The 12,500-nt window shown below is 48.9% G+C and overlaps 1 protein-coding gene across 6 annotated transcripts in view; it reads right to left on the reverse strand.

The window, feature by feature from the left end:
- LOC126983932 (segmentation protein cap'n'collar-like) overlaps positions 1–12,500 on the reverse strand; it is a 119,747-nt gene that overhangs the window by 52,735 nt on the left and 54,512 nt on the right. For 5 of the 6 annotated variants that reach the window (XM_050837158.1, XM_050837157.1, XM_050837161.1 and 2 more), the window contains one exon: positions 2,574–2,618. The exons of the other annotated variant lie outside the window; for it this stretch is intronic. In XM_050837158.1, coding sequence (XP_050693115.1) covers positions 2,574–2,618 — 45 coding nt within the window. The remainder of the gene's footprint in view (positions 1–2,573; positions 2,619–12,500) is intronic. 6 annotated transcript variants of the gene reach the window in all.

Consider the following 12,500-nt stretch of genomic DNA (forward strand, 5'->3'; position numbering starts at 1 on the left):
GTAGTAGTGTCATTCTATTTTCTATCTACTCGTGTGGTCATGTTTCTTTCTCTGTTTGTGTTGGTGGCTGTGTCTGTCTGTCTCCCTTCGTGTTTTTGTCCAGTAAAGTGAATGTTCTTTTTTCAACCTCCCTTCGCCGCGGTTGCCGGAGTCGCTATTTATCAGGCCGTGTTTTTGCCGGCGTCCATCCGTGTTTTTCTCGCTGTTTTTCATGTCGCCATCTGCTTCAAGGCAATACTTTTCCACCTTTATGTCTCCGAGTCTTTCGTTTCGGCGTGTGTTCCCGCGGCCGTCCGTCTTATGGCAGTACAAATCTTTCTTTTTATTTACCTTCTCTCCTTCCTTTCCTATAGCAGTACAAACCTTTCTCTCTCCCTTCCCTTCCTTCCTTCCTTTCCTATAGCAATACAAACCTTTCTCTCTCCCTTCCCATCTTTCCTTTAGCAATACAAATCTTTCTTTTTATTTCTCTTCCTTCCTTCCTTTCCTTTAGCAGTACAAACCTTTCTCTCTCCCTTCCCTTCCTTCCTTCCCTCCCCTCCTTCCTTCTACCTAAACTTAACGATGGAAAACAAAAAGTCGCCGTAAAGTCAGGAGACGTACGACAATCACCACAAGTTGCTCTCGTGTCCGTTCGTCTTATAGCAGTACAAACCTTACTATCTCTTTCCCTTCCTTTCCTTCCCTTCCTTCCTTCTACCCAAACACAACGACGGAAAACCAAAACAGTCGCCGTAAACTGAGGGAACGTACGACAATCACCACAGGTTGCTCTCGCGTCCATTCGTCTTATAGCAATACAAACCTGTCTCCTTCCTTTCCTTCCCTTCCTTCCTTCTACCCAAACACAACGACGGAAAACCAAAACAGTCGCCGTAAACTGAGGGAACGCACGGCCATCACCACAGGTTGCTCTCCGGCTGAATAAACCTTTCCCTTCGTCCTTCCCTTTACCCAACTACATCGACGAAGAGTAAAAACAACCATCGAAAACTTAGGGAAAGAAACGACCCAACACCACAACCCTGGTTAATGACGAAGGCGCTGACGAGGGGTAAAGGACACACTGCTTTGCATAAATAAACACCCGCTGGAACCACTCAGGCCGCGCGGGACCTCAACCCCTTCCAGAGAGAGGAGAGGAGACCAGCCAGTCGGGGGAAACCACTGCGGGTCTTCAGTACATTCGGTCGGTGTTCTCAGACGCTTCCAGATCTCACATGAACAATTTCCAAAGACCAAAAAGCAGGTTAATCGGGCTCATATGTGTTTTTCTTCGCATTCTCGTTACAGAAGCTTTACCATACTACCACCAGGGTCATAAAACTACCCCTGGAAATGCTCATACAGCTCCTACGAAAGCTTTGTCATTGTGTGCTTGGGCGCCGAAATGTTTGATTAAGAATATGACCATGAGCCGCTACACGGGAAGGCTGGCCGTTTGCTCATCCTGGGTGACGCGAGGCCTTCAGAAATCATCACAGTTATGAGGAAATACCAACAAGGCTGAAGACCCGAGATGAACTGAGGGTAGGGGCGTCTGGGGAGGAACTGAGGGTAGGGACGTCTGGGGAGGAACTGAGGGTAGGGACGTCTGGGGAGGAACTGAGGGTAGGGACGTCTGGGGAGGATATAAAAGCGAAGAGAGACAAGACGAGGCTCCCTGACGATCCACACTACATTACACTGCATCCTGGGTGTCGCGAGGCCTTCAGAATCATTACAGTTATGAGGAAATACCAACGAGACTGAGATCCCGAGACGACCTGAGTGTTTGGACGTCCAGCAAGGAAATAACAGGGAAAATACAAGCCTACCTGTTGATACACATTACATGGGAAGGCTGTTAGCTCATCCTGGGTGCCGCGAGGCCTTCAGAAATCATCACAGTTAAGAGGGAATACCAAAGAGGCTGAAGACCCGAGAGGAACTGAGCGTAGGGACGGGACGGGTTGAAAAATAATGTTATTTGCTCATCCTGGGTGCCGCGAGGCCTTCAGAAATCATCACAGTTAAGAGGGAATACCAAAGAGGCTGAAGACCCGAGAGGAACTGAGCGTAGGGACGACTGGGGCAGAAATAAAAGCGAAAAGATCTACACTACCCTAAAACAGAAGGTTATTTGCTCATCCTGGGTGACGCGAGGCCTTCAGAAATCATTACAGTTATGAGGAAATCCCAAAGAGGCTGAAGACCCGAGAGGAACTGAGCGTAGGGACGACTGGGGTAGAAATAAAAGCGAAAAGATCTACACTACCCTAAAAGAGAATGTTATTTGCTCATCCTGGGTGACGCGAGGCCTTCAGAAATCATTACAGTTATGAGGAAATCCCAAAGAGGCTGAAGACCCGAGAGGAACTGAGCGTAGGGACGACTGGGGTTGAAATAAAAGCGAAAAGATCTACACTACCCTAGAAGAGAAGGTTATTTGCTCATCCTGGGTGACGCGAGGCCTTCAGCAATCATCACAGTTAAGAGGAAATACCAACGAAGCTGAATATATGAGACGACCTGAGTGTATGGTCGTCCAGCGAGGGAATAAAAGCGAAAAGAGACAAGACAAGCCTCCCTACCTGGTGATCTTCTTGCACAGCCTCTGGACAGGACTGCCATCTCACCTGCGGGAAGAGAGAGAGAGAACATTTCAGTCACAACTTCAATCATGGAAAGGCCCTAAACTATAAGTGGAAGGCCCATGAACACACACTGAACGCCCTGTCTAATGGTTACCTTCTTGAATGCCTCTTGGAAGGTGGAAGGAACGGGAGGGGCGGATGCAGAGGGCGAGGGAGGATGAGGATGAGGATGAGGAAAAGGAGGTGAAAGGTGAGGAAAATGTGCGGGTGTGTGAATTCTGCTTGTCATCACTCGTCAATATGCATCACAATCGCTCCCGTCCCACCCACACCCCGAACACAAGAGACTCAGCACTCCACCCTGCTCCACACCCTCCCCCTCCCTGAGCTCCATTCACGGCTGCTCCCACCTCACACACACACACACACACACACACACACACACACACACACACACATTATGATAGATTTTTACATGTTGCAAACGATATATATAAATTTTGTCCTTCCTTTGGTCTGCCTTTAAATTGACGTGAAAAACGATAGTAAGATACGTAGATAGATAGACATAGATATAGATGCATAAAAGGAACAATACGCAAAAAAAGATAATGATCCATAGTTGGTACAGGAGATAAAAAAAAAAAACCACCATTAATAATAATAAAAAAACTTATTTCATAAACATAAATGAAAGAAAAATAGATTACCAAGACTACAACACACACACACACACACACACACACACACACACACACACACACACACACACTACCCCTCCTCCCCCCACACCACCACCACCACCACCGCCACCAGTCGTCCATCACTTGTCATCCGGCTTCGTCATCGCCAGGAAGCCGCGTCACTGAACTGAACTGAGCGTCACAGGCTTGGCGGGGACGGGCGGGGACGGCGGAGAGGACGAGGGCGGGATGGACGGCACCACCCATTGTTACGAGGCGACAAAGGGACAATTAGACAGTCTTTACGTGTAGGCAACGCACGGGAATCACTACCGAGGCTGACGCTGCATTAAAACCTCCCCTCACCTTCCCTTAGCGACCTGTTGCCTGAAGAATAAACGCCGGAATCCAAAACTATAAATGACATGACCGAAAGGGACAGTATTTACGTGTATACATAGAGAACGGGAATCACTACCGAGGCTGACGCTGCATTAAAACCTCCCCTCACCTTCCCTTAGCGACCTGTTGCCTGGAGAATAAACGCCGGAATCGCAAACTATAAATGACTTGACTGAAAGGGGATCACGACCGAGGCTGACGCTGCATTAAAACCTCCCCGCACCTTCCCATACCTACCTGTTGCCCGGAGAATAAACGGCGGGAGTTCCAGAGTATAAATGCTATGACTTATTGCTACAGGGCGACAGAGGGATCAAATGAACTGTCCATGAAACGATTCTTAGGCCTACGGAAAACACAAGACGTACTGCCGAGGTTGAGGTTGTTGACTACTACCACTACTACTACTACTACTACTACTACTACTACTACTACACATTCCCTCTCCCAGCTGCTTCTCCGTCGCCGTAAGAATAAGCAAGAAATTTAGTGTTTTAAAGCAATATTTATGAAAGTTATTCGGGTTCTCAGGCGAAAAACGTTGCAATATATTATGAAGCAACGTTGTAAAATATGAAGGAAAGGCAGTTGTTATTTCCCCACGACTTTACATACTAACGAAGAAAATTGTGGGTTACTCTGATAACCGAGAAGAGAGATAGTGGGAAAAAGAAGAGGAGAGGAGAGGACGGGAGGAAGAGAAGAGAGGAGAGGAGAGGATGGGAGGAAGAGAAGAGAGGAGAGGATGAGAGGAAGAGAGGAGAGGAGAGGATGGGAGGAAGACAAGAGAGGAGAGGAGAGGAGAGGAGAGGATGAGAGGAAGAGAGGAGAGGAGAGGAGAGGATGGGAGGAAGAGAGGAGAGTAGAGGAGAGGAAAGGAAAGGAAAGGAAGAGAAGGGAACGAAAACAAGAAAATGAGAAAAGAGGAAACAGGAGATGAGAGGAGAGAAGAGGAGGAGGAAGGGAGGAGGAGGAGGAGGAGGAGGAAGTGTGGCCCGTGTGTCTGGAAAGTGAGGAAATAGATAAAAATAGATAAACAGATAGAAACATGAAAACGGAATCCTCGAAGCAACAGACAGATAGACAGATAGATACAGATAGAAATATGATAAATGACACCTGCAATAATTAACAATAGACACAAGATAGACACATAGATATATACGTACAAATATAGATAGACAGGTACACAGGTAGTTAGAAAGAGCATGAAAACCCTGCCATAAATTAACACTTGCATAACGCTCACTACTTCCTCAGTTAACTTAAACACCCCCTGAGACGCCCGCCCATTTGCTCCCTCACGCCCTGGCCGCCCCTCGCCGTTACAATAACATAACACGAAAAATTAATCCACTAATTCCACGCTGGCGCAGCTGGAACTCTTTCTTGCGCGGTGTTCTTCATTACGACTTCCTGAACGCTGCTGGCTGTCTTTTGTCTCCGCTGTCTCGTCTAGTCTTGTCTCTCGTTGTGTTGGTTTCCCTTTGACAAGACCCCACGGCTGCCTCCTCTTCTTCTTCTTCTTGCTCCTCCTCCACCTCCGCCTGTCACGCCGTCTCCGTCATTCGTTATTTACAACTATGGGTTCGTTGTTTATTGAGTTCCGTTACTGTTTTTGTTTTCCGTATGATGTCGCTTTTAAATTAACGACAGCAACGGGTACTACGACCACTACTACTACTGCAACAAATCCTCCTCCTTCTTCTTCTCCTCCTACTCTAAACCAAGAACGTAAAACAGGACACACAATTATTTCTCAACATCAGCGGCCGTTCGTTCCCATCCTTCCCTTCCGGTCTCTTTCCATTGTTCTGTAATTAAGCGCGGCTCCCACATGCCAATCATCTATTCCAGGTACATCAGCGAGGTGTGTGTTTCAATTAATGCTGGGTTGTATATCCCTCCCCTGCATAATGTTGTGACTTCCTCTGTCTCTGTCTGTCTGTCTGTCTGTATGTATGTCTCTCTCTCTCTCTCTCTCTCTCTCTCTCTCTCTCTCTCTCTCTCTCTCTCTCTCTCTCTCTCTCTCTCATCCAGTTCGCTCTTTTTTGACTTCAGGAGGAGGAGAAGGAGAAGGAGGAGAAGGAGGAGAAGAGAGGAGAGGAGAGAAGAAAGGAAAGTAACAGAAAGGGACGAGGAAGAGGAAGAGAAAATAAGAAAAGAGAAAAGAGGAAAGAGGAAGAGGACGAGAAATAAAAAGGAGGAGAAGAGAAGAGAGGGGACAAAAGGAAAGGAAAGGAAAGGGAAGGAAATGAATTGAAGCTGACGTGGACAAGAAAACGAAAGGAAGGAAAGGTGAGGTAAGGAAAAGAAAGGAAAAGAAAAAAACAGGAGGATATTATGAGAGGAGAGAAGAGGGGGAGGAGGAACCATGTGACCCGTGTGTGTGTGTGTGTGTGTGTGTGTGTGTGTGTGTGTGTGTGTGTGTGTGTGTGTGTTTCCCTCGCCCGGTAATTACGTGTGTACTACAAGATTTGGTGTTCCTGCGATGGGTTCCTGAAGAGACCCGGCTTGACCTTTCCGGCGGAGGAGGAGGAGGAACAGGAGGGAGAGAGAATGGGTGGAGGAGGTGGAGGAGATGATGATGAAGGTATAAAAGTGGTGGTTGCGGTGAAGCTGTCAATAAAAAAAATAAAAAAAAAACCTCTTGTGTTAAACTTTATTCTCACTGATGAAAAACAAAACAAGAAAAAACAAGACTTATTTTTTATGAACAGAAATGAAGTAGACTTGTCGATACTTGAAAATCCTGTTTAATAATTGAGGAAAGACTTGGGCGATAATCTTTTAGGCTGTGTGTGTGTGTATGTGTGTGTGTGTGTGTGTGTGCGTGTGTGCAGGTGTGATGACTTACCCGCCGCCACCCCGCCCCTCCACGCCTCTCACCCCATTCTTAATTCCTTCTTCACCCCGAGGAGGAGAGAGAGAGAGAGACGGAAGAGGGAAGACTCGGAGGAAGACTTATGAGGCGAAGCAGCTTGGGAGGAACTGCGGGTCAGGGGGGGGGGAGGAGGATAGGGGATACGGGGGGGGCCAGCTGTGGTGCCCCGCGGCTTGGCGTGGCGTGGCGGGGATGTTCGGAGCGGGGCAAAGTTTGTGGTTGTGTGCACGCGGCCACACTTCACGCCCACACCTCGCCCCACCCACACGCTGCAATGCCTTACGCCCGTTATATCTCCGACAGCATCTTGCACACATTAACGCACGGTTCAAACAGTTAACTCTTGCACGCCCTCGCCTCCTCCTCCTCCTCCTCCTCATCGTCTTCCTGGGTACACAATGGTCGGTATTCTCATGCAGTCGCTTCCACCTCTCACCATTTTTTTTTTTTTTTAGTTTTTACAGCAAAGGAGACAGCACCAGGGCACACAGAAAAGGGAAACAATAATAAATAAAAAGCCCGCTATTTCCAAAGGCCAAAAAGAAGATCAATCAGGTTCCCATGAGTGTTTCTTTAGGTTCATGGTTACAGAAGAAGAGTCAGACTACCACCAGGGTTATAAAACGACTCCTGGAAGTGCCGACAACTCCTACGAAAGCCTTGCTAAATAGGTGTCCTTGGGCGTCGCAGTGTTCTTTAGAATATGGCCCTACCAGCACTCCCACCTCCAACACTATCTATTTCCAAAGGGCAAAAAGGAGGCCAATCAGGTACTTATGTGTTTCTTTAGGTTAATGGTTACAGAAGAAGAGTCAGACTACCACCAGGGCTATAAAACTACTCCTGAAAGTGCCCACAAATCCTACGAAAGCCTTGTCAAATAGGTGTGCTTGGGCGCCGAAATTCCCCTACGAGCACTCCCCACACAGCCTCGCCAGCAACCAATGCCCGGCCAGCAGCCCTACATGACCCGGGTACGTCGATCATATATCATGTTTTTTCCTCGCTCCCGTCATCTATCTCGCTGAATGATGCCCTGCAGTAGTTAGCGGCCGGCTGCTGGGCTCCCGGCTGGCGCAGCGGGTCCGCCCTACATTCTGGAGGTGCAGCGCCAGGGTGTGAGGCCCCATGAGTCATCCTCAGCGGAGAGGCGAAGCGAGGAGGAACAATTTCGCGGCTGCCGACTTAATCCCTTTGACTGGTGAACAAGAAAGAGTGTTGGTCCTCTTCTTCAACCAGCTGCTCCTCCTCCTCCTTCTTCTCTTTGGCGGAACAGTTTGCGGCTGGCGACTTAATCCCTTTGACTGGTGAACGAGAAAGTGTGTTGATCCTCTTCTTCAACCAGCTGCTCCTCCTCCTTCTTCTCTTTGGCGGAACAGTTTGCGGTTGGCGACTTAATCCCTTTGAGTACTGAATGAAAAAGTGTTAACCCTCATCTTCTCTCTTCTTCTCCTCCTCCTCCTTCTCTCTCTCTATCACAAATTTACAGACAATCTAATTTCCATGCGGCTAACTGTGGCCGATACGACAGGCGCCTGGGGTCGAATTTACATGCTAATGCAGAAACGGGCGGTCGTGTTCGTCTGGCATCAAATATCAGCTATTCATGAGGAGGCCGCCGCCGTGCCAGGCCTAGAAAGGGAGCTGAGGGCGGCAGGTGGTGTGGGGAGCCAGGCAGCCCTTCAGGTGTGCCACGGGAGGCGGGATGCAAGTGCTCGGAGCTGCCGCCGCGGGTTCCTCTGGGCTGCAAGAGCGAGGAAATTGCAGAGGTTCGGCCGCAGCGCTCAGACATGTAACAGGCTGATTTATGGCTGCAAGCCGCGTCGTTGTTATTCCCGGCCCTTAGCCATCTCTCCGGGCCCGCCACAACCGCAACAACCACTTCAACCACATCCAAAACCACCAGACCACCACAGGAGCAAAAACTACAACCACTGCCACCATCGCCGCCACTGACTTTTCACACCGACGGCCGTCCCCATCCATACCACCACCTCCACCACCACCTCCACCACCACCACGGCGCGCAGCCTTGAGTCAAAAGCCTTAACACCACACTAGTCATCTTCCAAAACACATGTGCTTCGTTTCACACCTTGACGCTAACTGCTGAAAAAAGAAAACAAGGAGGAAGCAAGAGACCAAGCAAGTGGACCTCAGGCAGTTATCGGGGAGAGACATTAGTCCCATATGTCGCCTGTCAGTCTATTAGCGGAGACGGGATAATACAAGCCTGGAGAGGACGACAACCGCAGCGAACACAAGGTACTCAGCCCTGACTCAGCCCCGTGGGAGTGTGTTTAGGGCTTCGGGACTGGTGGTAGAGGAAGGGGCGCTAAGATGGGACTCTGGAACTGTCGCCGCTTGTGGTTAGACCTCTCTTTGGACTCTAATTTCGGCAGTGCAGCAGCTAAGGAGAATGACTGCAGCGACGCCGACGGGCAGACACACGCACGAGAGCATGACCAAGGCAGACACACGGACGGACAAATGGATACAGACGGGAAAATTGAGGGGAGACGCCGGACAAGCAGGAAGACGGATCGTTGGGTCATCTCGGGGACACGAATAGATGGACATTAAGGGAGACAGTGAAAAAAATACTGTGATTACGAGCTCCGGGTGTAAACGATTGAGACTCTTCTTCTTCTTCTTCTTCTTCTTCTTTCTCTTCTGACTGATTACGGAGTCGAAGTGTAAGCGATTGCAACCCTTCTTCTTCTTCTTGTTCTTGTTCTTCTTCTTCTTGTTCTTCTTTTGACTGTGATTACTGAGTCGAAATGTAAGCGATTGAGAGACCCTTCTGCTTCTTCTTTTTCTTCCTCCTCTCCTTCTACTAACTATGATTACGAAGACGAAGTGTAAGCGATCGATGCCGTCCTCGTCCTCCTCCTCCTCCACTTCTTCTTCTTCTTCGTGAGAGATAGAAACAAACAAACAAACAGACGAAGAAACATAAACAAACAGACAGACAGACAGAGAAACACAAAAAGAGAGAAAGAAACAGACACAAACACAGAGAGACAGAAACCAAAAGAGAAAGAGAGCGAGCTAGGCCTGGCAGTCAGCATGCACGCGCGCTCCCCGCCAGCCAGCCAGCCAGGCAGTCAGGAAGCGGTGGAAGCTAATGCCTCGGTTCCGGTGTACATGTCTCCGCCGCGCATCGCCGCCGCAATCATCCGCGCCGCCGCCGCCTCGCCCGCCCATTAAACTATCACGTTTTGTCTGTCAATCTGCGCGGCTGACCTGACCGAGGATGTTGCGCCGCGCTCCTCCTGCAACTCCTCCTCCTTCTCCTCCTCACATTACCCCAATTTACATTTTAACACCCGCGGGAAGGCAGCCAAGACAGACCACTCCCAGAGGCCATTACAGCATACGGGCGGTGCTTGGCGTGATGCAATTAGCGGTGTGTTAGTGGGTTCATCTTTCTTAATAGACGAAATTAAGTGAGGCACGGAGAAGACGGGATTAGTAAAGGCGAGATGTGTTAGGCTGTTCCTTTACGCCTTTTTACTTTACTTTACGTTTCTTCTTCACCTTTATGACAACAAGGAAAGAGAGCGAGAGCGAGAGCGAGAGAGAGAGAGAGAGAGAGAGAGAGAGAGAGAGAGAGAGAGAGAGAGAGAGAGAGAGAGAGAGAGAGAATAACTCCACTAATAACCTAAGCCTAATGGAAGTTTTGTCATTACTCGGCTCCATCCTCATCGCCTCGACACTCTCCTGCAAGAACTCACACGATGACCAAGGAACGGCCAAGAAGAGGAGGAGGAGGAGGAGGAGGAGGAGGAGGAGAACAACGGCGACGAAGAAGAACAGGAGGAGGAGGAAGAGGAGGAGGACAGCGATGACGAAGAAGAACAGGAGGAGGAGGAGGACAGCGATGACGAAGAAGAAGAACAGGAGGAGGAGGAGGAGGAGGAGGAGGAGGTGGGGGAGGCTAAGCAACTGGAGGAACCACCATACCACCACCACCACCACCACCAACAACAACAACAGCAACAGAAGAAAGACTGGTAGCCACGAACTGTCCGCTCCTCGACACTGGAAGCCCGACTGATTGATAGCGTTCACGGCCGCCACGAAAACAGAGGAAGTAACCAACAGCCGCAGAAGAAGAAGAAGAAGAGGAGGAAAGACTTACAGTAGCCAATCGCTTTTCTTGCCTCAATCCACACCCTTAAGAGATAGAAGACCAGTCGGCCGCATGAAACACTAGTAGTAAATCCCTTTTTTTGACTGAAATCACACACTTGAGAATAGATCGGAGACTTGAAGAAGCATTGGCCGCAAGAACAAGACTATAATCACTCTTCGACTAAATCCACGTAGTTCAGAGGATATACAAAACCAGAAGAAGCATCGGCCGCATGAAACACTAGCAGTAAATCGTTTTTCCACTGAACTCACACACTTGAGAATAGATCGGAGACTTGAAGAAACATTGGCCGCAAGAACAAGACTAGTAGCCAATCACTCTTCGACTAAATCCACGTGGTTCAGAGGAAATACAAGACCAGAAGACGCATCGGCCGCAAGAGCAAGACAGGTAGCCAAGTACAGTTCTCCTCAAATGAATTCACATCGTTCGGGGCGGCTGTAAGAACGGATGAAACAGCGGCGACGGTGAAGGAAAAGACAGGTAGCAATGCACTGTTCTCTTCGATTAACTTCACACTGTTCCAAGCCCTCCATGCACCTGCCAGTCATCACCATCAGCAGCAGCCTCACGCAACACTTCACAAGCCATTTTTCACTTCCTCGCGTTAGTGGCTTTGGTTAGAGGACCGACAGCAGGAAGCACTCGATAACTAAACAGGGATGGCCCATCGCGACCCTCCTCCCTCTCTTTTCCGCGGCCCGACAACAGGTCTGGCCGAGGCGAGCGTGTAAACTCTGAACCTAATATCGTCCTGGGTAGGTTTTTCGTTCTATTTATGTCCAGCGGAGGTGGGTCGGCCCCGTCATTACCGCACGACACACCGCCCTTGCCAGCGCCACCTCCCTCTCTCTCTCTCTCTCTCCTTGAACGTATGCAAGAAAAACCACGGTGTTGGACTAGTGCCGCAGGGGGAGTGTGTGGAGACTTGAACCACTCTCTGTCGGCGCCCAAGCAGACACATTTGGCAAGGCTTTCGTAGGCGTTGTGGGAATTTCTAAGGGTACTTTTATAACCCTGGTGGTAGTCTGACCCTTCTTCTGAACCATGAACCCAGCGTTGCCAAATTGCCGTACTCTGAACATTGCATTTATCATTTCTAGGCTCCAAGACTGTCGTAACCACACAACTAACGATAGGAAATTAAAGTTAGCGTTAAAACTGTAAATTATTGATGGGTATCGTTCTGTTTTCCTATAGTTATCGGTCAGAAACAACAAAATGCAATGCGCTGAGTACGATCATTTGACAACGCTGCATGAACCTGAAAAAAACACTCATTAGAACCCGACTGATCTCATTTTCGGCCTTTGGAAGTAGTTGGTGTGAGAGGGACCCAAGCACACACATTTGGCAAGGCTTTCGCAGGAGTTGTGGGGACTGCAATGAGTAGTTTTATGACCCTGAAGGTAGTTTGTCCCTTCTGCACCATGAACCCAGAAAACCACTCACTAGAACCAGACAGATCCACTTTTTGGGCTTTGGAAATAGTTGATACGAGAGGTGGAGGCGTCTGAGAGAACCGACCTAGGGATTAGCTGCTTGTCCTGTCCGTTGTGTGGTTGGATAAGACGTCGCGGGAGGGTCCGGGAGGCGAGAAGATGATAGCCTCGCATTGGTATACTACAATAAGGCAAGATTACGAGGCGCATCGAAATGTTTTACGGATTGATTTTTTTTTTTTTTTTTACTGTGTGCGCGTACTTGCGAGAGGCTTGAGAGAGATGATAAAAGGAATATATTTTGACTTTATATTATTGATTTTCTTTCTTTCTTCTTTTATTTAGTTCTTGTGT

Source organism: Eriocheir sinensis, chromosome 55 (assembly GCF_024679095.1).
Source record: "Eriocheir sinensis breed Jianghai 21 chromosome 55, ASM2467909v1, whole genome shotgun sequence".
NCBI lineage: Eukaryota > Metazoa > Arthropoda > Malacostraca > Decapoda > Varunidae > Eriocheir > Eriocheir sinensis.